We start from the raw sequence: 27,473 nt of genomic DNA on the forward strand, positions 1-27,473 counted from the left end.
CACGTCGAAAAGTTGAAATTGTAGCCAAACTTTCAAACACCATAATTGAGTCATATGATGCTCAGTTGAGATGAATTTTTTTTAAAAAATGAGTATTTTTTCGAGATCTACAACTTTAGGCCAACCTCCTAGAAGGTTGAACAGAGCTGACATTCCACCGTTTAGACCCTAAAACGGTTTAGTCAAACCAAAAGTTTTCTTTTCTGATAAGACTTTAACTGTGCATAGCTCTTTATCTGAAAAGAATTCTGTGTAGCGATAGAAAGCAAAGTTGATGTAGAAGTCGAGATCTATCTCCTCGAGATTTTTAGCTTTTTTTACTAGAAATGTCTATTTTAGAAGAAAAAAAAGTACTACTAGAATTATGAAGAGAAATCCAACCCAAATTGTGTTAAGACAGAACTCACATTATAACTAAAGGCTATGTACCTCAATTTCTTTGAAAGAATTAATAAAAGAAAAAGGGACTTAAAATTTTACTTTCGAAATTTCTCCATCTTTTTTTAGTTATCTTTCGAAATATTCGAGTTAAGCGGATTGAAGAAAATCTTCCTTCTCTCCGATCGAATCAAACTTTTGCATCGCTCACATGATCATCTATCTCACAGATGGACAACTCTCATTCATTTCTGGAATATAATGAAATGTCGTTAGTATGATACATGATGCATCGCATCGTGGTGATGAAGAAGGGCTGTCCATTTCCAAGAAGGATGATATAGTGGCCATCTATCGCATCGCATAAGTTGCATTGCAGAAGATTTGGGTTCAAAATTAAACCTAGTGCCGTCCAAGTGATGACTTCACAGGATCCACAACATCTCTAAAGTTAAAGCTAATGATAGTTAAATAACACAACTAGCTTTGGCACTCCATGATGGAAGCATCTTCCATATATAACGGCTCAGGACTAGTGAACCAGGCTTGTCTGCGTCTCATCCATCCTGGAGAGGACAAAGTATGGAATGATTTTAAAAATAGAAGAGGTGGATCTGATATGTAATAATACTCGGGATTCCGTCATGGGTGCACCGTTCTTGTTTATGGTCACCCTCAGCTTGGCTGGAGGCAAAAAAGACGATGCTCGGTGGAGTCAAAAGTGACGGCCGCCCACTTAATTTCCGTTATCGTATAACATTCCGTTGTAGGTTAGGACTTAGGAGGTTCGTATTAGTTGCCTGCTTAACATTCCACGCTTTCGTCGCTACTTGCTTTGAGGGAGATGTACCTAGATGATCTGGTGATCAAGTGGCTTGGACAATGATGTCCTATTTTGGATTTTAAGGAACAATTTATAGTCCACTATAAATAAGTATTTTTGTTTGTAGGCATATTTTTCCCGTGCCTTTGACTCCGGCGAGGCATTTGTTAGTACCTAAAAAACAGACTTAACAAGCATGCAAGACTTGTGATCATTTGTGAAGATAAATTTTATGTTGTTTTTGTGAAAATAGCCAAGCAGGAATTGACATGAGGTAATAACATTTTGGAGTTTACCAAATAGTTACTCCGTTTAATATTTGCCTTCCACCTTAATATGGTTTGATAACTAGAAGTCATGCTTGCTGGTTCTTCAAAATGGATTGTCATATGCGAACAATGTGGAATTGGAGAAAATTTAAATAAGTGAAATTGTGACAATGTGGGTGCTCAAGAGTAGATTTTTGATTTCAACATCCAAAAATTTAGTTACTTCCATGAACTCAGTTTTGTTTCGGTGTTACCATATTTATGCAAAAAAACTGTGCACTCTTCTTCTTCGATAATCGCTCACTAATTTTGTTAATTCCATTGTTTACCAACAAAATAAAATTGCAACTGCGTAGAAAATTGAAATTCTAACTGCTAAATTCTTCGATAATCGCAACTGTACCTTTTTTTGTTCCAACAAAAATTCCTTTGTAGAATTGCCATCATGCCCCTCTCATCCGAAGAACAAATCAACTTCCATTAAGTATTAGACAGTAAGTAATATCCTCTATGCAATCTCACATGCCAGTAACATGCCTAGCTAGAAGCAATCAAGCAGGACATTAATATATGCATATTTGCTGAATGACTTATTTGTAAATTAATACATTCGTTTAATGACGCTCAGGAGCCCCATCACCCATGAGTATAGCAACTAGAAAACATTTGAGAGGAAAAAAATCATAGCAATAGAAAGATTTATGTCAATTGAATGTAAATGTTTACTTTTCATATGAAATATATGTGTACAAGAGCACTTCTTGTGCGAATAAATTATATCTAATAATTTTATATGATGAGGTTGGAGGGTATCTCCCGAACCCCAAAGCTCAATTCTCACCGGGCTCAGACAGCGAAGACAACTGCTTCTCGTCAGAGGTATTGTCCGCTTTGAAGGAGGTTTTATAGTCTCTTCCCAACGTACGATTTTGCCCCGCAAAAGGTACCTTTGAAGAGAAAGGGATAGCCCCCTCCATTTAAGGAACAGATTTCTCCGCTATCGAATCGATGTAGGACTAAGTTCGGATCCTTTATTTTTACAATATTATATATTATCAACATTTTAGATGTATACGATAATCTGATTTATTAATAAACTTGATCGGTTAGATCTTACTCAAGATGAGGGTCCATCGTGACCCAAGTCCTACTTGATCATATCGAGTCCTCCTGAACCTCGGTATCCTCCAACGAGGGGTATACCATAGACCGGCGGGCCGGCAGCAGGGACGCTCAAGGATAAATATAGGGGGAATATTGGAGAATCCTTAATAACTCAAAAAAGTAACACACTGGTGTTGGGAATTACTTAAATGAGGCAAAGCGAATCGTGCAAGGCACCTGTGTGACTTTTTTGAGCGGTCTTCCTGGATTGCTGTAATTTGCTATAGGGGAAAGATTTGGCTGGCTAAGAATGCTCACACCTTCGACGAACGTCGTATGTCGCCGTGATTTGTGGTCGAGTGTGCCCGCGTTCAGGCGGCTGAGCTGGGTTACACCATCCCTGTTGGAGGGACCTTGATAGCTCGGAACATCTGGGGTTCCCACTTTGCTTCGGCAGTTTTCCGTACGGTATTTTTCACCTGGGAGCCCCCACCCCCGAGTTTCCTCAAGGTCAACTTTGATGGGTCTGTTTTGGATGGTGGCATACGGGGAGGCGCGGGCTTTGTTATTCGGGACCCGTCTGCCAGGGTTGTGGCTGCCGGTGGCAGTCAGTTATTTGACACTTCGGTTCCGAGTGCGGAGCTGAGTGCAGCCTGGGCGGGCCTTCGCCATGCACGGTGTGTCTTACAGGCTAGGTCCGTCATCCTGGAGGGTGACTTGGCCACCGTCATCAGTTGGATCCAGGGGGTTCAAGGGGTGGCGGTAGTGACCATCCCTTACTCCGTGACATTTGGGCTATGGCGGGGGATGGATGGGTTTTTCAGGCCAAACATATTTACCGTGAAGGAAATGGTGCCGCGGATTGGGTAGCTGCGTACGTAGCTTGTCACTCCGGAGGCACCTTGTGGATTGGTGATGGGGAGTTGCCCTTGGCACTCCAAGGTATCCTATTTTTTGACCTTATTGGTTGTATCCGATCCCGTCAGGTATGATCCACCCGCATTAGCAAAAAAAAAAAAAAAAATTACCTAATCGATTCCAAGTTTCTGGGTTCCAGGTTCTACCGCTAGCCGAGCCGAGCCTAGTCAAACTGAGCTGATGCCAAACGTTTCAAGCGACCCCACCACTAGTCTATCTTTCGCCGCGGGTTAAGCCCTACCGATTCCTTTTCCGTGGGCCCAAGGCCGAGGGAGGCGGAGCGTAACTCGTCCAGTCTCCCATAAGACCGGCACCTGCTCAAATTCGAGCAGCCCTCCTCCATCACTCGAGTCCAAGCCGGCACCCGCTCAAATTCCCCATGCCTCTCTCCCCACTCTATATATTGCCTCATGACCACACCCCAATGGCTCGCATCGAGAGAGAGAGAGAGAGAGAGAGATGGAAGAGAGAGAGCTCCAAAAACCCCACCACGTCGAGCTCCAAAAACCCCACCACGTCGAGCTCCAAATCATCACGACGAGCACCAGTACGACCACCTCACTGACAAACCTCGACGTGGCGACTGAGAAGACCCTCTCCAAGCTCTCCATCCTGACAAGATTCCACGCCGGCTACTTCCGAATCAGCCTCTCCCTCTGCGGCCAGGCCTTGCTGTGGAAGACGCTGAGCGAGCCGACGACAGACGCCCACGCCCTGCGGCCCATCATCCGCATGGTCCCCGCCGCCGCCTTCGTCATGTTGTGGTCCCTCGCCCTCTTCACCCTCGTCGCCCTCTGCCTCCTCTACGCCGTCCGCTGCCTCTTCCGCTTCCGCAGCGTCCGCGCCGAGTTCGCCCACCACGTCGGCATGAACTACCTATTCGCCCCCTGGATCTCCTGGCTCCTCCTCCTCCAGTCCACCCCCTTCCTCCGCCCCAACACCAAGTCCTACCTCCTCCTCTGCTGGCTCTTCTCCCTCCCCATCCTCGTCCTCGACGTCAAAATCTACGGCCAGTGGTTCACCAAGGGCAAGAAATTTTTATCCATGGTCGCCAACCCCACCAGCCAGATCACCGTCATCGCTAACTTCGTCGGCGCCCGCGCAGCCGCCCAGATGGGCTGGCGGGAGACCGCCGTCTGCATGTTCTCCGTCGGCATCGCTCACTATCTCGTCCTCTTCGTCACTCTCTACCAACGATTCCTCGGCAGCGACTCGCTCCCCGCAATGATCCGTCCCGTCTTCTTCCTCTTCTTCGCCGCCCCCAGCATGGCCTGCCTCGCCTGGGACTCCATCTCCTCCTCGTTCGACACCTCCTGCAAGATGCTCTTCTTCCTCTCCCTCTTCCTCTTTGCCTCCCTGGTAACTCACCTACAAACATTTACTTCTCCTCCTACTCCTTTTAATCACTGTACTTCACTAGTGTTATCATCATCACTTTGTTTTTTTTGTCAAAGATTAAAATCAATCATATTAAGAGTAGCAAAAGAGAACTTCTCTACTACTCTTTCTACTCTCATATACATACACACACACACACATATATATATACAATCACTAGGACTCGTGAAAACAACATCATGTTTATAGCAGTGATATTCTTTCACGTTTTCTGTTGGATGGGTAGCATGCGGAGATAGAAGGGAAGAGAGTCAATTAGGAAGGATAGGAAGATGCGAAATTCCTGGAATCGTAGAGATCAACTTAGCTTAGCACTACCGACTACCATTTGTTCTCATGTCATGTGCCCAGACTTGCACCATGAGCAGCCCCTCCCCCCGGGGCCCTTTGAGCTGTCTTCCCGCTGCGGAGAAAGAGAAAAAGAATGGGTGGGGGGTGCCACAGAATAGAGGAGAAGATGAGGAAAGGAGGAGACACGTTATGGTAGCGTATTGCATGGCCACTCACGCCACCACGTCCATTGGCTATAGAATATGCACCCGGCCCTTAGCTGTAAAGCCCTAATTAAATTTGAAGGACAAGAATCCAAATGGCTTTTTATTGCTTTATTTCCCTGGTTTTCTTTCCTTTTTCTTTAAAAAAGCAAGAAAGAAAAACAAGCTCGCATATTTCTTTGGGTCTAGCCATTGTGGATTAATTTACGTTTACTTTACCCTGAAATGTTGTTGCAGGTCTCGCGGCCGGCGTTGTTCAGGAGATCCATGAGACAGTTCAGCGTGGCTTGGTGGGCTTATTCCTTCCCGCTGACCGTTCTAGCACTTGCCGCCACCAAATATTCCCAGGAGGTGAAGGCGGAGATGGCGAACTTGCTGATGCTCCTGCTATCAGTGCTCTCGGTGTTGGTGACACTGATTCTGATGGTATTCACGGCATTAAAACCAAATGATCTATTGCCTCATGATGATCCATTTTGGTGCCCCAATCTCATACGGAAAGCATGAAACCGATCGATGAGCATGGCTTTCTATGAAGGAGCTAATTAATTGGGCGTAGCTTTTACTTTATGTGTACATTATTGTCGTAAGAAATAGGAGTGCAGCATGTCAATTGTAGCATGGGTGCCCAAAGATGCAATCTTGTAAGCTTAATTTACTTAGGTACCTCATATGACTATTCTTTCTTTATCACAAAAAGGAGAAAATTAAAATGTTCTTTCTATCAGTGATCTAAAGGTAGTGACGTTGACCGCATTTGTACCTTTGTTGTTATACCGACTTACCATCCAGTGTGTCTAGCAATGGATCTCTGACCAAATAAATTAATTTATTATGATGCGTGTATTCTCCTTTTCTTTTTTTTAAAAACCATGCGCAATCGACGGTATCCGGGTCTTAAGAACAAGCGCCGTTTCTTTCTTTTGTTAAAGATTGACGGTATACGTGAGTTTCCCTAAGTAAATGAATACAACAAACCTCAAAATTTAACCGTATCTTACTCCGTCCAAGGGAGAGTGATAGAGAGAGAGAGAGAGAAAAATAGAAGGTTGGGAATGAGAAACATTATGAACTGAGTGAGAAAAACAAAATGAGATCTCCCTAGTGAAGCAGACGGAGCTTTGGTCCTCCTATATCCCTCTCTCTCTCAAAAAAAAAGGAAAACTAAAAGGAATCGCTGAAGTAGGAATGCATGTTTTGGCCAGTGATGTTTCAGTCTTGGTCTTCACGTCTCTTTCTGAAGTTAGGTATGGTCAACAATTTTCACAGAATGCAAGGGTTCCATTACATGCATTATTTTTAAGTCCTAGCTAGAGACTTGGTGCACTTGTCAGATGCCGAAAGACATGCCAAAGGAGAGAAACTATGAGGAACAAGTATCTCCAAACTATCATATTTCAGCGCACAGCACAAAAGTATTCTTGGATTATTTGAGAACTTGAAGTGTTATCTGTACATCCTAAACCGTACTATAATATAGACACATCTGCAGTAGCTGATTAGGAATTTGCTTAAAAGGTTCTAATCAAAATTCAACCTTTACCTGTAATGTCAATAATTCAGCGTACTTGTTAATCTGGAGTTTGTTCATGTAGGGAAAAGACTACATCAATAAATTGGGGGAGTTCTTAAGGGATCAAAATCATTCTTTTTTAAATACATTTAGGTGGCTTATAGCCCCTTGTTCATTGAAAAAAAGAAGAAGAAAAGAATACCGGAGAAGTTACAAAGATTCAGCTTAAAAGTTTGGTACAATTTGAGGCAAAGGACCAAGCAAGTGAATCAGGACTAATCCACGTCCAAGCTCAAAGAAAGTATAGGCCTAAACCAGCACAACACGGCCTACCCTATAGAAAAACTTAATCAAAGGATTCGACCATTCGTATACCATTGGTACTAATAATGTTCCATGTCTAATATGAAAATAAACAAAAAAAAAACCATTTAATAGCAGAAAAATAAAGAAAAACAAAAGTTCAGTTACCAACCAAGAAGAGATGCCGTCATATATATACAGTAGACTAGGGATATGGACTTTCTTTGTTGTTCTTTCTAGTAAAAACGAATGAAATGAATCTTATAACCATCTTGCGCCAAAAAAAAAAAAAAGGCTGCCATATTTTATTATGCATCAATTTTTTTGATATTTGAAAGGTTAAGACTAAGATGTATTAGATGACCCCCTGCTCTTTTGGCATCTTTTTTTTGGAGAGAACTACATTTGGCTGCTTCTTTCTTTCTTTCTTTTTTTCTTCTTTCCGTTCTTTCTTTTGATGTACATTTGTTCTCACCAACCAGAAGATTCTAGTGTTAAGAAGAGGGTTTTCGGCTCGTGGAGATTTTGACTGGTTCATCTCTGTACTTCAAGCCAAGTAAACGCTACCATGTACGATGTTCCAGGCTGATGTCAAATTTGATGAGGGTCCCTTGCTGCGGGACAAGAAGATGGCTCTCGACGGAGGCGGCCTCAACGCTGAGCTCGATCTGGTTTGCTTAAGAACTCCAGATTTCTCTTCCTAATGTCGTGATAGACTAAGCCTCTTAGCGTCAAATTTGTTGTATCTAATGGAGTCCTCTCTTTTTTTGTTTGTTTTGAGACGATAATGCCGACGTTGATAGGGAGTCAAGCAGCCAGGATCTCCCCCCAACTATGGTGCAAGTGGGGAAAAATAAGCAACATATCGAAAACATGTCGGTGAAACTAGTTGTAGGAACTTGACGTTTGGGAGAAGGAACAAATAACCGAGCTGGCATTGGTATCGTCAAAAAATAAAAAATAAAGATCTAATCGCAATCTTTTAATGCGGCAAGGCCTGGGGATTCTAGTGGAAATTTGGTTTCCAGGCGAAAATGATGTGGAAAGTGGTCAAATAGACTACTAGAACAAGGAATAAAGCGACTGGAAAACTTGATATGGTTGGCGAGAAATTCGGATGCCATGCATTAATCGTGGAGTCATGGAATCAAGTACTTTTCCAACCGTTTGTCACTCAACAGACATTTTATTTTTTTAAGTAACCTGTTGCGTGAGCCAAGAATCTACAAGCAGGGGAAAGATGGCGGCAGCTCATGAGGCCTGACATCAATGTTCCTAAGTGCATCTGCCAAGTTTATTCAGTTTATACAGGATCCAAGAATTTGGTTTGATAACCAGATCAAACTAAAAAAATTAGATTTTTTTTGGCTTTGTATAAGTACGTACCTGTCACGCCCCAGATCCGGACATGTTTTTTTTTTTTTTTTTTTTTTTTTTTTTGCACCCCAGATCCGGCTCATGACATGGCCGTGCTATTGTAGGTTGCTGCCCACAATAACACGCAGCCCATGATAACAATTTTATTTCATGAAATAAAACCAAATCCGATCAAATTTATTGACTAATCATAAAGAAGCAAATACCGAGCATCTAAATCAAATACTTGAGTTTGCAATATTACAACTCAAACTTATTAACATAGATACTAAGAGTCCCTGTAACTATGCTTCAACTCCAATTTTCATTCACTCTTTCCTGCTCCTAATCGCCTTAATTATCTGAAATAAATAAAAGAAAACAACAGGAAGGGTATGAGCTTGCTACTCAGTAAGTAACCATGTACTATCTCATTAGATTAAGCATAATTTTTCTCATGCCAATGCATCATTTAAAGAACTTAACAGAAAATAAAGCATTTCATAGATAAATTATTCAAAACAGGTTATAAAGCAAAATATGCTTCAACCATGCAAGTTCATAAACATGATAATGCAAGTCTTATAAAATGCTGCCATTCATCCATACTTTATAAATCTTACTCTCAGACGGATGTGCTGCTATGGTCACTATAATCCCGTGACAGGGTTCGTATTCGTAGTCGACAAGTTTTATAACTTATTCTTATTCGTTACCAACTTTAACCCGTTGGCAGAGGGCCATATTCGTTGGATGCTAGCTCCAGGGTGTCGACTGGCCTCTATTTCTAGAGGTGGTCATAGCTATCTGAGAGTTCATAAATCATATTCTTTTTCTTTCATAAATCATAATCATCATAAATAGGTTTGAAAATGATAAATGGCATTATATAATTTAAAATGCATAATCATGCTTCAAATATCATTTTTCATGCAGTCTAACATAATCATAATTTCATAACTCATACATCATCAAATATTCATGAAGGATACTCTTTAATCAAATTCATGTATCACATGCAATCATATACTTGATCCTAATTTTGAGAAAAATATATCGTAAAGCAATGCATTTTCATAATGATGAATAAATAGTAATTTAAAAACTTTAAGATCAGTGCCAAGGTTACTTACCTTGATTCGCTCACGAATCTCTAGAACCAGATGACAACTTCACTGTACCTATCATCATCATTGAGGACAGATTATCATTTTCTATTTAATTTATTTATTTATTGTTATTTCATTTTATTTAAATACATCTATTACCTTAATTCTCTATTTATTTAATTATATATTTATTATTATTATTTATTATTATTATTATTTTTTTTTCTCTCTTTTTTTTTTTTTTCTTTTTTCTTTTTTTTTTTTTTTTTTTTTTTCTCTTCTCCCGAAACCTCCCCTCTTCTTCATTCTCGAAGCTTCCCCGCCTCTTCTTCTTCTTCTTCTTCTTCTTCTTCTTCTTCTTCTTCTTTTTTTCTCCTTCCCTCTTTCTTCTCCCGCAAGGGAAGATCGGGCTCGAGAGGGCCAAGCAGCAGCCGGCGACGCCCCCTCGGCCGGCTAGCGGCACCCGCAGTGCCTGCGGCACCCACGGTTGCGGCCGTGGCCGCACCTGCGGTCCGCGGCTGCGGCCGTGGCCGGCGTTCCCCGGCCTCCGGCGCCCGCAGTCGCAGGCCGCGCCTGCGGCCGGCGTTCCCCGGCCTCCGGCGCCCGTAGTCGCAGGCCGCGCCTGCGGCCGACGTTCCTCGGCCTCCGGCGCCGCAGTGAGTCCACGGTGAGTCCCCTCCCCTTTTTCTTTCTTTCTTTCTTTCTTTCTTTCTTCCTCTGTTCACCCAGGAAAGAGACGAGAGTCGCCCCCTTTGTCCCACCAGAAGGGAGAAAGGGAAGGACTTCGACCCGACTGCAGCCCCCTCCGACGACTGGCGGTGGTTGCGGCCGAAGCCAGACGATACCTGCGACCGAGAGCCGGCAAGCTAACAACCACAGATACGCCTTTTTCTCCTCTTCTTCTCTTCTTTTATTTCATTATCATAAGGTAGGAAGGATATAGGGTTAAGGCTTACCTTGCTATGAAGAGAAGCTGCGGCTCCTCTCTCCGGCGGCACTGGTGCGAGCTCCAAACCCTAGCAGCGGAGGAGGGAAAAGGGGTTAGAGGCTCTCAGATGCGGTTCAATGGGGGATTTTAGAGAGAAAATTTTCAAATTACCGCCGCGATTTCAGCGGCGGTTGTGCGGGTTCATCGGCCATTCAAATGGCCGCCGCGGATCTCGCCCCTGTTACGCTCGAGAAGATGCAGCCGAGGATTCCGGCCTCTCCTTCGGCTTGGGCCTCACATTCTCCCCCCCTTAAATAAAATTTCGTCCTCGAAATTCACATACCTGAGACTTCGAAGACTTGCGGATGCCTCGCATGCATTTCATCCTCAAGCTCCCAAGTTGCCTCTCTTTCTGAATGGTTGCTCCATTGTACTTTCACATATGGGATGGTACGCCGCCTCAAAACTTGCTCCTTGCGATCGATAATACGTAAAGGAAATTCTTCATAAGTCAAATCTTCATCAACTTGCAATGGCTCATACTGTACCACATGACTGGGATCCGAGACATACTTCCTTAGTAAGGAAACATGAAAAACATTGTGTACTTTAGATAGCCCGGGTGGCAAGGCTAATCTGTAAGCAACCTCTCCAACTCTGTCCAGAATCTCAAAAGGCCCGATGTAGCGTGGACTTAGTTTACTATGCCTTCCAAATCTCATGATACCTTTCGAGGGTGAAATCTTCAAGAAAACAAAATCACCTGCTTGAAATTCTACTTCTCTCCTCTTTTTATCTGCCCAACTCTTTTGTCTATCCTGAGCTGCCTTGAGTCTTTCCTTGATCAACAAGATTTTCTCCCTGGCATTCTGCACTAATTCTGGACCCAATAACTTCTTTTCTCCAACATCATCCCAATGCAGAGGAGACCTGCACTTCCTCCCGTAAAGAGCTTCATATGGTGCCATCTTGATGCTAGAATGGTAACTATTATTATAAGCAAACTCCACCAAGGCTATATGATTATCCCAGCAACCTCCAAGATCAACTGTACATGTTCTCAACATATCCTCTAAGGTCTGGATCGTCCTTTCTGACTGACCATCGGTCTGAGGGTGGTAAGCAGTGCTGAGCCTTAATTCAGTACCCATAGCATCTTGAAAACTTCTCCAGAATCTAGATACAAATCGTGGGTCTCGATCAGATACAATGCTCACCGGTACTCCGTGTAGGCGCACGATCTCCTCAATGTACCTCTGCGCCAGCCTATCAAGTGAAGTGCCAACTCTAAAGGGTAAAAAGTGAGCTGACTTTGTGAGGCGATCAACAATCACCCACACTGCATCATTTTTCTTAACGGTCTTGGGAAGCCCAATAACGAAGTCCATGGTGATGTGTTCCCATTTCCATTCTGGTATCTCCAATGGCTCCAACAATCCGGCAGGTCTTTGGTGTTCAGCTTTCACTTGTTGACATACCAAGCACCGAGATACAAACTCGGCTATCTCTCTTTTCATACCGTTCCACCAAAAATGTTCCCTTAAATCTCTATACATCTTAGTGCTACCAGGATGAATAGAGAAAATGGATTGGTGAGCTTCCTCCAAAATCTCTTTCTTCAATTCAGCATCTTTAGGTACACACAGTCTACTCCCAAATCGTAGAGTACCATCTGGGTGAATCCTGAGTTCGGGTCGCAACCCTCTTCCTGCATCTTTCTTGAGCTGACACATCTGTGCATCTGTTTGTTGAGCAACCTTTATTTTCTCTATCAAGGTGGGTTGTACCATCAAACTAGCCAGCATGTTCTCAGCATCCTTGGTAGTCACCTCAATCTGCATCATATGGAGATCTTTCAAAATTTGTTTTTGAGTAGTGAGCAAAGCTGTTGTGCCCACTGCTGACTTCCTACTGAGGGCATCTGCCACCACATTAGCCTTACCCGGATGATACTGAATATTTAGATCATAATCTTTCAGTAGTTCGAGCCATCTCCTCTGCCTCATGTTTAACTCTTTCTGGGTAAATATATACTTCAAGCTTTTGTGATCAGTAAATACCTCACATGGCTCCCCATACAGATAGTGTCGCCAAATTTTTAAAGCGAAGACTACCGCTGCCAATTCCAAATCATGCGTCGGATAGTTCTGCTCATAGGGTTTCAACTGTCTAGAGGCATAAGCCACTACTTTATCATTTTGCATCAGTACACAACCCAACCCTTTCTTGGAGGCATCACTATAAATGGTGAAACCCCCAATATTAGACGGCAGAGTGAGAACAGGAGCAGACACTAACCTTTGCTTTAACTCCTGAAAGCTTCGTTCACAATCCTCGCCCCATTCAAACTTTGCTCGTTTCTGAGTTAAACGAGTCAGAGGAGTAGCTATCCGGGAAAATCCTTCCACAAATCTTCTATAGTACCCAGCCAAGCCCAAGAAGCTTCTAATCTCAGTCACATTTGTAGGATGAGGCCAGTCCACCACTGCTTCTATTTTCTTTGGGTCCACTGATACCCCTTCTTTGGAAATCACATGCCCAAGGAATGCGATGTTGTCCAGCCAAAACTCGCATTTGCTCAATTTGGCATAGAGCTTCTTCTCCCGAAGAGTTTGCAATACCCTTCTCAAGTGATCTTCATGTTCTTCCTTACTCTTAGAATAGACCAAGATGTCATCTATGAAAACAATAACAAATTGGTCCAAATATTGTTTGAAGGCCCTGTTCATTAAGTCCATAAAGGCAGCAGGTGCATTGGTTAGTCCAAAAGACATAACCAAAAATTCGTAATGGCCATATCGGGTTCGAAATGCAGTCTTAGGCACATCCTCAGCTCTTATTTTTAATTGATGATAACCGGATCGCAAATCTATCTTGGAGAAGACTTGGGCACCTTGCAGCTGATCAAATAAGTCATCAATGCGGGGCAAAGGGTACTTGTTCTTCACTGTCACCTTGTTCAGCTCTCGGTAATCAATACACAGCCGCATACTTCCATCCTTCTTCTTTACAAATAGTACAGGAGCCCCCCATGGAGAAACACTCGGACGGATAAATTTCTTCTCTAGAAGCTCCTGTAGCTGAACTTTCAATTCTCTCAGCTCCGCAGGGGCCATCCGGTAAGGAGCCTTAGAGATTGGTCCAACACCCGGTATGAGATTAATTTCGAAATCAATTTCTCGATCAGGAGGTAGCCCAGGTAGCTCCTCCGGAAAAACATCTGGATATTCCCTCACAACAGGAATATCATCCAGTCCTGATTCTTTTTGAGTGTCCACAACATAGGCTAGATAGGCCTGACACCCCTTTCCTAGTGCCTTCCTTGCACTCATAGCAGAAATAATACGCAAGGAGGGCTTCATGGTGGGTGCATCACCTTGGTAGAAGAATTTCAGTTCATCAGGTATCTGGAACACTACCTTCTTGCCATAGCAGTCAATATGAGCATGATATTCAGACAGCCAGTTCATCCCAAGAATCACATCAAAGTCATGTATATCTAATTGTATCAAGTCTGCCATCAGTTCTCTATCTCCTATCTGAATTATGCAGTTCTTAAAAACAAAATCAACTACTACTGTTTTCTTAAGAGGAGTGGCAACATGTAGTGGCTCATCTAGCTTATCAGGTGTGCGATTCAAGGAGGCAGAAAACTTGGAGGATATAAAGGAATGAGTAGAGCCAGAATCAAATAATACATAAGCATCTATAGTATTAATGGGAATCATACCTGCCACCACTTCGTCACTGGCACTAGCGTCCTGCTGTGTTAGTGCAAAAACCCGTGCACCACCCTTCTGTCTTTGATCCGTAGGTCTGGCAGGCCCAGAGTCATTCTCCTTTTTATTCGGACAGTCACGTGCTATGTGCCCCGGCTGCCCACAAATGAAACAGGCTCCTGCTTTCTTTAGACAAGGTCCAGCATGGAATTTATCACAGTAGTAACAAGCTTCAAATCTCTTCTTGTTTGGAGGACCTTCAGAGTCCCTTGGCTGTTTGATTTGATTCCCTAATATTCTAGGCTTCTTCTGGCTACCCCTTTCTCTTTCTGATCTAATCAGTTCAGCTTCAACCTTCAGAGCCCTGTCGAGTACATCCCTGTAACTATTAAACATTAGAACTGACAACCGGGATCGAATTCCGTATCTCAAGCCTTGCTCAAATCTGTTGGCCTTGCTTTGATCATCTTCCATAAGTCGAGGACAGAACCGGCCTAATTCATTAAACTTATTGGCATACTCCAGCACCGTCATATTCTCTGACTGCATTAAAGATAGGAACTCATTCTCCTTTGTCAGCCTTACTGACTTAGGAAAATACTGATCATAGAATATATCCTTGAATTCATCCCAAGTCAGTTGTTCATCATCACCCTCGAATGTAGCTTTCATGGCCGTCCACCAAAACTTGGCATTTCCTTTGAGCATGGGTATCGCCAGTCTGATCTTGACGTCTTCGGGAAATTGTAGTGCATCAAACATTTCTTCTATTTCCCGAATCCAAGTCTCAGCAGCTAGATAATCAGCTCCACCCTCGAACATAGGAGGATTCAGCCTACGGAACCTCTCATAACAAGAGTCCATACGTTGTGCAGGTCGGACCATGGCCTGCATCTGTTGTTGTATCAGTTGTTGCATCTGCTGTTGCTGTTGAAGGAGCTGAGTCATCACTTGATATACCCCAGCAAAATCTGGTTGGGTAGTGGTCGCAGTGGGAGCTGGCTCAGCTGGTTGGCTGGTAGTTCCTTGAGAGGTTGCTCTTGTCCCTCTCCTTCTAGCTGCAATATTCCTCAAGGCTTGTTCCTCTCTGTTCCTCATTTTTACCTATCAGAAGGCCAACGTTTATCAGTTTCCATTGTTGAGCAACGGTAGGATTATGAAAATCTATCTACTTTTGTTTAACTGGTTAGACCCAAGTGAATGAGACCTAACCATCTATTTCTAGACTTTGAGTGTGCCTATTACCAAGCTCTAACTTTTATTCATGATCAAACCTATTGCTCTGATACCACTAAATGTCACGCCCCAGATCCGGACATGATTTTTTTTTTTTTTTTTTTTTTTTTTTTTTGCACCCCAGATCCGGCTCATGACATGGCCGTGCTATTGTAGGTTGCTGCCCACAATAACACGCAGCCCATGATAACAATTTTATTTCATGAAATAAAACCAAATCCGATCAAATTTATTGACTAATCATAAAGAAGCAAATACCGAGCATCTAAATCAAATACTTGAGTTTGCAATATTACAACTCAAACTTATTAACATAGATACTAAGAGTCCCTGTAACTATGCTTCAACTCCAATTTTCATTCACTCTTTCCTGCTCCTAATCGCCTTAATTATCTGAAATAAATAAAAGAAAACAACAGGAAGGGTATGAGCTTGCTACTCAGTAAGTAACCATGTACTATCTCATTAGATTAAGCATAATTTTTCTCATGCCAATGCATCATTTAAAGAACTTAACAGAAAATAAAGCATTTCATAGATAAATTATTCAAAACAGGTTATAAAGCAAAATATGCTTCAACCATGCAAGTTCATAAACATGATAATGCAAGTCTTATAAAATGCTGCCATTCATCCATACTTTATAAATCTTACTCTCAGACGGATGTGCTGCTATGGTCACTATAATCCCGTGACAGGGTTCGTATTCGTAGTCGACAAGTTTTATAACTTATTCTTATTCGTTACCAACTTTAACCCGTTGGCAGAGGGCCATATTCGTTGGATGCTAGCTCCAGGGTGTCGACTGGCCTCTATTTCTAGAGGTGGTCATAGCTATCTGAGAGTTCATAAATCATATTCTTTTTCTTTCATAAATCATAATCATCATAAATAGGTTTGAAAATGATAAATGGCATTATATAATTTAAAATGCATAATCATGCTTCAAATATCATTTTTCATGCAGTCTAACATAATCATAATTTCATAACTCATACATCATCAAATATTCATGAAGGATACTCTTTAATCAAATTCATGTATCACATGCAATCATATACTTGATCCTAATTTTGAGAAAAATATATCGTAAAGCAATGCATTTTCATAATGATGAATAAATAGTAATTTAAAAACTTTAAGATCAGTGCCAAGGTTACTTACCTTGATTCGCTCACGAATCTCTAGAACCAGATGACAACTTCACTGTACCTATCATCATCATTGAGGACAGATTATCATTTTCTATTTAATTTATTTATTTATTGTTATTTCATTTTATTTAAATACATCTATTACCTTAATTCTCTATTTATTTAATTATATATTTATTATTATTATTTATTATTATTATTATTTTTTTTTTCTCTCTTTTTTTTTTTTTCTTTTTTCTTTTTTTTTTTTTTTTTTTTTTCTCTTCTCCCGAAACCTCCCCTCTTCTTCATTCTCGAAGCTTCCCCGCCTCTTCTTCTTCTTCTTCTTCTTCTTCTTCTTCTTCTTCTTCTTTTTTTCTCCTTCCCTCTTTCTTCTCCCGCAAGGGAAGATCGGGCTCGAGAGGGCCAAGCAGCAGCCGGCGACGCCCCCTCGGCCGGCTAGCGGCACCCGCAGTGCCTGCGGCACCCACGGTTGCGGCCGTGGCCGCACCTGCGGTCCGCGGCTGCGGCCGTGGCCGGCGTTCCCCGGCCTCCGGCGCCCGCAGTCGCAGGCCGCGCCTGCGGCCGGCGTTCCCCGGCCTCCGGCGCCCGTAGTCGCAGGCCGCGCCTGCGGCCGACGTTCCTCGGCCTCCGGCGCCGCAGTGAGTCCACGGTGAGTCCCCTCCCCTTTTTCTTTCTTTCTTTCTTTCTTTCTTTCTTCCTCTGTTCACCCAGGAAAGAGACGAGAGTCGCCCCCTTTGTCCCACCAGAAGGGAGAAAGGGAAGGACTTCGACCCGACTGCAGCCCCCTCCGACGACTGGCGGTGGTTGCGGCCGAAGCCAGACGATACCTGCGACCGAGAGCCGGCAAGCTAACAACCACAGATACGCCTTTTTCTCCTCTTCTTCTCTTCTTTTATTTCATTATCATAAGGTAGGAAGGATATAGGGTTAAGGCTTACCTTGCTATGAAGAGAAGCTGCGGCTCCTCTCTCCGGCGGCACTGGTGCGAGCTCCAAACCCTAGCAGCGGAGGAGGGAAAAGGGGTTAGAGGCTCTCAGATGCGGTTCAATGGGGGATTTTAGAGAGAAAATTTTCAAATTACCGCCGCGATTTCAGCGGCGGTTGTGCGGGTTCATCGGCCATTCAAATGGCCGCCGCGGATCTCGCCCCTGTTACGCTCGAGAAGATGCAGCCGAGGATTCCGGCCTCTCCTTCGGCTTGGGCCTCACAGTACCCAAGATCTACCCAATGCATAGCCAATGTAGGGCGTCTAAACATACGCCTTCATAGATCCTCATATGTTTCCCGCATTTAAGCCTTCACTACCGCTTCAAATCAATTAAAATCTAATCACAAGCACCATAATCAGCCTGTGTTTAGCCTTTATAAACTCGTGCTGTAGTGTCCCCAATCCATGTAGGCCATGAGCTGGATATATTTTGATACCATTTGAAATAATCCAGAATCTCATCCAAAAAGATTAGTTGGAAGATGTTATTTGGGTTCCTTGATCTATATAAGTACTCAAGATCTATCTAATGCACGATCTGTGTGGGACTGGACATGCGCTTGCACGGATTCTCGCATAACGAGTTATCCATAATCTTGAAAAGATCGATCAAATTGAGTTCCCCCCTCCTAACATGTATGCAAAGCATGGAAGAGGGAAGTTTATCACCTCTAACCTCATCGTCTCGATAATCCAATAAATGCGCGTGGGCGGAGGATGGGATCTAATATACGATGATGGCAATGACTCCTTTGATCCAAATGGAGTGGGAATCCACGAAAAGTTTGGGTTTCTTTTTTTTGAGAAAAAAAAAAGATGGTTGGACACTTTGGCTATTGAGCAAAAATTTGATGATGGATTATAAAAACGGAGACGAAGACAATGACCTAGTTGAGTGAGAAGAGAGTCATCACACCGATATGCTAGAGTGACTTGTGAGTGCTATTGAACATCTTATCAACTATTTAAGAAATCTAAGTGGTTGGACAGTGATATCCTACAAAAGGGCTGGAGATGAGCGAACGTGACATGCTTTTAGCCCAAACCTAAACCGCACCATCGTGGAATTCTAGGTTGCTTACAAATAAAGTTACACATAACATGCTTGCTATCTTTTTTGATAGACATATACTAGGTATTTTAGCCACATACCATATATCATATACCCGGGTGGAATCAAGCTAGGTAAGGCTGGAAAATTGGACTGCTATCGATGGTTTGATCATACATAACCTGCAGCCTTCGTCTCTCCTGGGCTCAGAATTTGTGGCAAGCCTGACGCAACCCAATCTTGTACTCCCATAGGCATAAAAATGAAAGGTGGAATACAAGTAAATGCGACATCACCACACACGCGCGCGCGCACGTACGTGCACACAAACACATGCATGAGAAAACTCAAAGGCGAATCTAGGAAAAAGAGTGAACAAATCGTCCTCTTAAAACATAAATAAAGATGCATGTCAGCAAGATAGTTGCATGGCAGGCTTAGGATCTGCTGTAAATTAACATCATCCTTGGGAAATTATTCAAGGAAAGCAAGGCGTTGTAACACGTACACGAATTTCTACACAGCAATGGCGAGATAACAATGTTCGGCCAGAATAAATGGTGTGGTCACGCAGTCGCAGAAGCTGTTTAAAGCTTCCATGTATAAAGTGACAGGGCAATTGAGCTCCGGAAAGCCGGGGAAGCCTAACGCTTAGGCGAAACGATAAATTAATGGCCCTACTTTGTCCGGAGATTCCATTAGTGGGGAAAAAGATATTTGAAATTTTTGCATGATTCTTCCTATCTTTTTATTTAAATTGATAGAGAAGCCTCCACCTTTTTTACATTGATACGGCATGATTCCTATATTCCTGAAAGTATCCTGATAAATACCTGTCCATTACTTTGGCACCACATGCACCGTGCTAGCTTTATATATGTGCAACAATTGGGACACCGTCTTGCATTAATATCTTCATAATGTACCTTGATATGTTTTATTCTTCTTATAAAGCGGCATATATATGGACCACCAATCTCAAAGCCTATATCTCTGATATCACATAGAATGACATTGCTACCTGTAGTAGGTTGACAATGCCGACTAGGGATAAAAGTGAGTTGAATTATATCCGATCGTATCCGTTTTCATATCCGATTCAGATCGGATTCGGATCCTATTTTTTTGATCCGATCGAATTCAAATCCGGATCCGGATAGTCGGTTCATAAATCTTTTGGGAACGAAAACGGATGCGGATACACTTGATTTTTCTGGATCTGGATATCTATATAACAGAGGTAAGTGAAAAGAAAGTTAAGTTAAATCAGAAAACTAATTAAGTGATTAACCAAACTTAAACTAAATGAAACCTAGATATCGAATAACCATTACTTAAGACAGTAATCCAAATACGAAATACTCAATTCGAATAAAATTTTTTCGGATCACCCTGCACGCCTGAAAGGCTCAAATCTCTTGTTCGACCATTTTGTTCCTTTTTCCTCTTCGTTGTCTTCAAGCAACTAGGGTTTCGAAGATTTCATCTACTTCCTATCTTTCACTCGGTAATTGTAAAATGACGACAACTGTGAAATGCGTTGAAAGCGTCCTAGATTTCGTCTACTTCGGTGTCAAGCAACCTTAAGCGTTATATCCTTTATAAAATTATTAGTTTTTATTATCGATAAATACTTATTAAAATTATATATTTTTAATTGAATCTTTATTTTATATTCATGTCTTCATTGATAATTTTCATCATTGAATTTTGCTCAAATTTGATTAATATCTGAAAAAATCCAATTGACATCCATATTCGGATAAAAAAATATGGATATATTTAATATTCGATTCATATACGTATCTGTTTATAATAATTATTGATACGCTTAGTATTCGATCCGTATTTGTATCCGTTTAGAACAAATATGCATATATATTTGGATATCCATTTATTATCCGTATTCGTATTCATATTTGTTGAAAAATATGAATACAAATATAGATATATCAATATTCGACCTGTATCCGATCCATTTTCAGCCCTAGTGTCTACCCATGTTCTAAAACAAATGCCAAATACAAAAAAAAAAAATATTTGCATTGCAAGAAGAAAATATATGTGAAAAAAATATTAGGAGGAAAAATAAATTTATTCAAAAGAAATAAAGGCCAAAAATAATGAGTGTGGCACTCCCTCTCACAAATAAAGAGGCTCCACATACAAAAAAAAAAATCTCCAAATTTCTTCACATAACTCTCTCCTCCTATTTATAAAATTATGCCTTTTCTACTAAAAAATAAAACATCAATTAAAAAATAAATTCAAATACATATTTAATCTAACTTAAAATGGACTAGTACTAAAAGATAAATTATTTCTAATAGTGTTGAAATTAATAAGAAACATGTATAAGCTAGAAATAGAATTCTAATATAAGTAGGACAATCAACGGACTTCCAATTGTTTGATAATATAAATTTTTTAATATATTAATTGATCGAAAAAGGTAGAGCTGGAAATAAGCCGAATGGAGCCCGTTCGTAGATCATGGGCATCGGAAAAAATACTATTACCCTAAACGTTAGAAGTAGTGCTTATTAAAAAAAAAAAAGTCTACAGGCATGAACGGGAAGACGCTTATTTCGGGCACTTTCGGAAAGTACCAGAATTCTGTTGCAACACCAAAAAAAAATAAAAATATTTCTATAAATTTATGATAATATAGGAATGGTTATTAAAAAAAAAAGAAGATTACCCCCCTGTGCTACATCCAGAGATCTTCTCAATACATGTTGGCTACGTGATCGGAGGCAGATTTTTAGACTTGCAAACAATGTTTAATCTTCTCACATAAAAGAAAGCCATGCGGCTACAGCTGCATGCATGAAACCAGTGCGTATCGACACACGTCCCTCTGGGAAATTGTGGGCAGAGTCTGGGACAAAGGTGATGTTTCCAATTTAATGGAACTTGTGCATAGATCGTGGCATCGTCGGCCGGTCACCACGTAAACCACCTCCTTGTGAGTGCAAGTGGGTACGCACTTCGTATCCGCCTCCTTTTAATACGCAGACGCGACGCGCGAGCGTCGGTGGGATTCTTACCCTGCGAAGTTACCGACCATCGTCACGGGTTCGAAAACCGAGAGCTTTCTAATCTGAACCTCCAGAGATTTGTGCTCAACTTGGTCAGATTGATGGACAGTGCTTTCATACTCCGGCATCTGAATTTGTTTTTCTTGTGCTGATAAAGTTGTAAGTTTGTCGAGAATTGCTGAATGCTAGTGTAATTCAGAAATCACACTCTAAAGGACACACTATATAGTACAAATTTAAAATAAACGATTAAAAAGCTAAATACCATTCAAGTAACATTTTTTTTTAAAGTAAAATTTCAACTTACTAGATTTTCAAAATAACACTAGATGAGAAATGCCGGGAACTTTGGACTTTTCGGCATCAAAGAAAGATCAAATTCAAGTTGAGAAAAGCATGGGATCAGTTTATCGTGACCCTTTGTTAGCATATTTGGTTAGGGAGGAACTTTAGAATCTTTTTTGGAAGAAAATCTTCTATTAGCTCAACCCTCTCCTAGGCATTGCATACCTTTTAAAGTTGGAGAATTTTATGCTATAGAAAAAGCAAAGGAAAGCCCTCAAGCTCTAAATGACTTCTTTTCTGTAGTGTTGCAAATGTCTGATTTCTAGTCCCCTATAACTTCTTTTTATATTTATTTTGTACATTTTTCTATAATCAATAAATTTCTTGGGGAAAGTTTCTCACTTCCTCCATCTTAAAGTCAGAAGAAGAAGAGAAGAAAAAAGAAACACTAGATTGAGAAATGTTAAGAGTAGTGGATCAGGTGGCACATCTTGCACTCCAAGATTGATTTCTACAAGCGCGAAAAATGTTTCAGACTTGGATACAATACCATGTAATGAGAGCTTTAGTTTTCGCATGCACTAGCTGTCATCAGTCATCAGCTTTATGGTCGATGTGGAAGATAATCGCAATGAGCAAAAATTTTCCTCCCAATGTATGAATTTTCGTTGGATTGATTGCATCATTAAAGAGGAGAGTAAAAGGTTTACTTCTGTTTCACAAATATGCTTTGCTCCTTGGATGAATTGCTATCCAAAATTCTCTCAGATGTACTTGATTCCGCTGCTCACATCCCACTTGGACTAGCTTCTTAGTCTGGCGAGGATAGATCAAAAGTTCTACTAACGCAAGGTATTTGATAACCATAATGGTAAAAAGTGCGATGGATAGATGAGATCAAAAGCCAGCATACAAGACAGGAGTCTAGGTCAAGTTTTCACGTGATTCAACCAGTTTTTTTCGGTTGGTTTTGTTTCTTTTGAACCTAATAATCATCAAAATGGACACATGTCCTTCCCAAATGCCATCACCCATGCCCTTCAGATGCATATCCAGCTGAGGTGTCCAACTTCTGTTGGCACCCAGTCCATGCAGCAGGGGCTCTTCTTTCCTTCAGCTTTTACCGAGCTGAAAGCCTTTCATCTTCCATTGGCATTGCGTTTCTTCACGAAGGATTCGAAAACTCTTGCAGCCTCTGCTGTGGTAAGGCCATCCTTTCCCCAAAAAAAAAAGAAATCATGAAGATAATTAGTCTTTTTTAAGCTCTTTTTCATTCCTCAACATCACTTCTATTCTCAGGTCATGACTGCAAAAGCACAGCAAAAAGCTCCATCATTGTCAATCTATCACTATAAAGGTTCGAAAAAAGTAATCTTTTGTTTGCATAGTTTAGAAGGAAGAGTAATGCTCATCACATATTGGTAAGGCAAGTGTGTGAAAATCTATTAGTTTTGCTTCTGAATAGCCATCTTTTATGGCTTTTCAAAATGTCTGGCTTAAGCATTTCAATATATGGATCTGATAACAATTAGCAATGATTCCTAATACCTTTACTTTTGTTTCAATTTCTCAAAGGGTATTAGGAAGTTGCATGGGTTAATGTTCTGAGGACCATCATGCTCCAATAAGAATGGAGAAATTATGTCCATGTAAACCGATAAAATCATAACAGTAGTTTTTCTGTCTTGATGTATATATTTTCCAGATTGAAGGGTAGAAGATATCAATCAGAAGCATCATACAGTTGGACTGAAAAATATGGCCAATTCTGTTGCTTTAGGACTCTATATTACTATTTGCTGCGTTGCATTTATCATGTCCAAGATTATAGTTTCATTCCTCCTCTACAAAAGATGGGCACGGAAGCGTAGGATCATCGAAGATACTTTCACAGGTTACCTTCTACTATGTCAAAACAGCTATAATTTTAGTCACAGGAATTTGCATATGAAGCAGAAAACTGATGTCTGGTAACAGATGGAAAGGTGGTTATGTTCCGGTCCCCGACATCACGGTCCCTTACTTCGAAAGCTTTTATGAAGAAGACCATGAAGTTATCAAACAAGGACATCATTGGTTCTGGTGGCTATGGTACAGTATACAGATTGAGAATAGATGAAACCACTGCTTTTGCTGTGAAGAGATTGAACAAAGGAAATACAGATAGAGATCGTGGATTTGAAAGAGAGCTCGATGCAATGAGTGACATAAAGCACAGGAACATTGTCACTCTTCATGGATATTATATTGGCGCTCAGTTTAATCTTCTAATATATGAACTGATGCCAAATGGAGGTTTGGATGCACTGCTTCATGGTAATATAGTCAACACTGTTTCTCAAGACTACGTCTTATTTTCAGTACGCTTCTCACAAAGATATTGCTGCAGGCAAATCAAGTAAAGAGAAGCCCCTGAGCTGGTCTTTGAGGTGCAAAATAGCAGTTGGTGCAGCACGGGGCTTATCGTATCTACATCATGATTGTATTCCACACATAATCCACAGGGATATCAAGCCAAGCAACATTCTGCTTGATCAAAACATGGAGGCAAGGGTGTCTGATTTTGGATTGGCCACATTAATGGAACCAGATCAGAGTCAGGTGACAACGATTGTTGCAGGAACTTTTGGATATTTAGCTCCTGGTATTATGCTGGGCCAGAGACACTATAACTTCTATATACTCTTCTACTTCTCTTCATGGGTTATGATGAATTGAGTTCATTCTTTGAATTGTGTCTGACAGAATATTTTGACACGGGAAGAGCAGCAACAAAAGGAGATGTTTACAGCTTTGGTGTTGTCTTGCTTGAACTTCTAACTGGTAAAAGACCAACAGATGAATCATTTATCGAGGAGGGCAAAAAGCTGGTGACCTGGGTAAGTCTTTCACTCATAAATACAAGTCCCAAACGTCCAAGCTCCATGGGGGCTGAGTTTATATTTGTGTCAATTATCGAGTTTCTTCTTCTGTAGCCACAGAGTTTCTATCATGGATTCAAAAACCACTAACACGATATGGTACCATCAATACCATACCATTTCGACATGGAAATGGCAGCAGCATGATTGTTGGGAGGGATGCGAAAACCATTCATACTGGTTACCTATGCATACTGATGGAACCATAATAACTGTACAAGTCAAAACTAATGATTTTTCATTCCCTTTGATGCTGTCAGTTTTGGTATGTATTGTCGGTACCGGTGCTGCACCAATACCGCACCGATATCATACCATTCCAATGAAAAAATGGCATGATGTTTGATATTGGTATTTACAACCTCAGTTTCCATTGCCTTTTTGTGGAATAAATCATTCCTTATTTTCTTTCTGGATGAAATTAAACAAGCTGAGTATATTACCGGCAACAAGAATTGTGGAATTTCATCCTATACCTATCTAAGACCAGATTTAATAATCCTTTTCTCAACTTTAAGGGCTACAGCCTACATGGTATACCAAAGTTACTTTTTCTAAAATATTAAATCAAACCTTCTATTCAAGTCATCATAGGCCTCCTCCTTGCTGAGCCTTCAGATATATATTCAAGTCAAGCACATGCTTTTATTGTTGGGTCTATCAATTAACACTGCTTGACTTGACATGGTTGCATGAGTATTCCTGTTTTCAAAACTTTATATGTCACGCCTCCGCCTCTGCGAGGCACGTGAAGCACCTAGTGCCCACGTGGGGGCCACATGAGGGGGGAACACGGGGCTCCCCTGCCAGATATTGTCCGATTCTGGGGCTTCACGCAAGCGTCCTTCACCCCTCTCCGGTTTTGTTTTCTACCCAAAACGCGTCTGCAGAATTAGGAGACACCCGCCTCATATGCCCAGGCTACGGAACGAGTCTTTCCGATGTGGGACTATTGGGCCTCACACCCTTCCCACCATCGGACAAGAGCCGTCCTCGGCTCTGATACCAAATGTCACACCCCCGCATACCATTTGTAACAACCCAGGACCTCACCCAAAATGGCTAGCCGGAAGGTATTGTTTGGGTTCCTTGATCCTGTATAAGTACCCAAGATCTACCCAGCGAATAACCGATGTGGGACTAAACACATGCCCGCACGGGTCCTCACATACTCCCCCCGTTCAAGCCCTGACGTCCTCGTCAGGCTAAGGGTTCAAATCCATTCAAATCTAATCACAAACACCACGATCGGTCCGTGGTCAACCCCAATGAATCTGTGCTGCAGTGTCCCCTAGTCCACATAAGTTATGGGCTGGATCCGCTCTGATACCATTTGTAACAACCCAGGACCTCACCCAAAATGGCTAGCCGGAAGGTATTATTTGGGTACCTTGATCCTGTATAAGTACCCAAGATCTACCCAGTGAAGAACCGATGTGGGACTAAACATATGCCCGCACGGGTCCTCACATTATATATTATCAAACTTATTGAAGCTGTAAAAGAATACTTAGTGTTTCTTAAATATTCAATATACTCAATATTATGGATCAAAAAAGATAAAGCCATCTACCATAACTTCTTACAAGGTTCAGATATTTTTAGCAATATTATAACCTACCTTGTTGGATATCATATCTAGCAAAAGCTAAAAGTTTGGCTTCAAGGCATTATGACCTAAACACTTCAAGTTTGAGTTTCTTGATGCGCTGGACATGTGGACAGTGGATACTTTAAATCAACAAAGCATGATGTCTTAACTGTAGAATGTCAACTTTCTGCATTTCTATATAAAAGTTGTCAGGTGTAAATATAACAATTAGCTTTCATCAAAAAAAAAAAAAAAAAAACTGATATAACAATTAGCGAAGGTAAATCACTTTAACCATGGTATGGAGCAATTAGTCTAACTTATTATTCATCACATACTGCATATTTAAAAAGACATATATAACACCACTATATCCACGTCCAAGGTCATGAAGGTTTGCACGTCATTCTTTTGGACACCTGGACAATTGACATTCTGTCAAGATTCCTGCTTATTTAAGCTTAGCAATGAGAAATTAATCTCGTTGCAACCTGGATTACTCAAGACCCTGAAATGCGTAGCTTTCAAGATGGCAACTTATGCATTTGCAGTGCCCCAAATTTTTATATTCACATCTTTCTGATACATTTCTCCTATTACTTTAAGTTGCTGTTTAGTATGTCTCTAATGAATTCTCATTGTTGACAAAATGCATGGTAAAACAGGTGAAAGAAGTTATCGAAGAAAAGAGAGAAGAACATGCAATTGACAGGTCTCTAGTATCTGTTCCTGTTGAAAAAGTCAGAAAAATGTTCGCTATTGCAGGCAATTGCCTAGAATCAGATCCTTCAAGGAGACCAACCATGGCTGCAGTTCTTAAAATGCTTGAGCAAATAAATCAGACAAACCTATAGCTTGGTCTTGACATCTTCTAACCTTTGTCCATGTAAA

The 27,473-nt window shown here is 41.3% G+C and overlaps 2 protein-coding genes across 2 annotated transcripts; both read left to right on the forward strand.

Annotated features, from left to right (window-relative positions):
- Window positions 1–3,951: 3,951 nt before the first annotated feature.
- LOC103701805 (S-type anion channel SLAH4-like) lies at window positions 3,952–6,111 on the forward strand. The gene is made up of 2 exons (XM_008783983.3): window positions 3,952–4,851; window positions 5,622–6,111. Exons 1-2 carry the CDS (start codon window positions 3,952–3,954, stop codon window positions 5,889–5,891), a joined length of 1,170 nt encoding a protein of 389 aa, XP_008782205.1. The 3' UTR covers window positions 5,892–6,111.
- Window positions 6,112–23,567: 17,456 nt separating this feature from the next.
- LOC108511554 (receptor-like serine/threonine-protein kinase At1g78530) lies at window positions 23,568–27,473 on the forward strand. Its single transcript, XM_039130192.1, has 5 exons — window positions 23,568–23,964; window positions 24,048–24,394; window positions 24,480–24,714; window positions 24,816–24,949; window positions 27,248–27,473. Exons 1-5 carry the CDS (start codon window positions 23,829–23,831, stop codon window positions 27,434–27,436), a joined length of 1,041 nt encoding a protein of 346 aa, XP_038986120.1. The 5' UTR covers window positions 23,568–23,828; the 3' UTR covers window positions 27,437–27,473.

Source organism: Phoenix dactylifera, chromosome 9, assembly GCF_009389715.1.
Source record: "Phoenix dactylifera cultivar Barhee BC4 chromosome 9, palm_55x_up_171113_PBpolish2nd_filt_p, whole genome shotgun sequence".
NCBI lineage: Eukaryota > Viridiplantae > Streptophyta > Magnoliopsida > Arecales > Arecaceae > Phoenix > Phoenix dactylifera.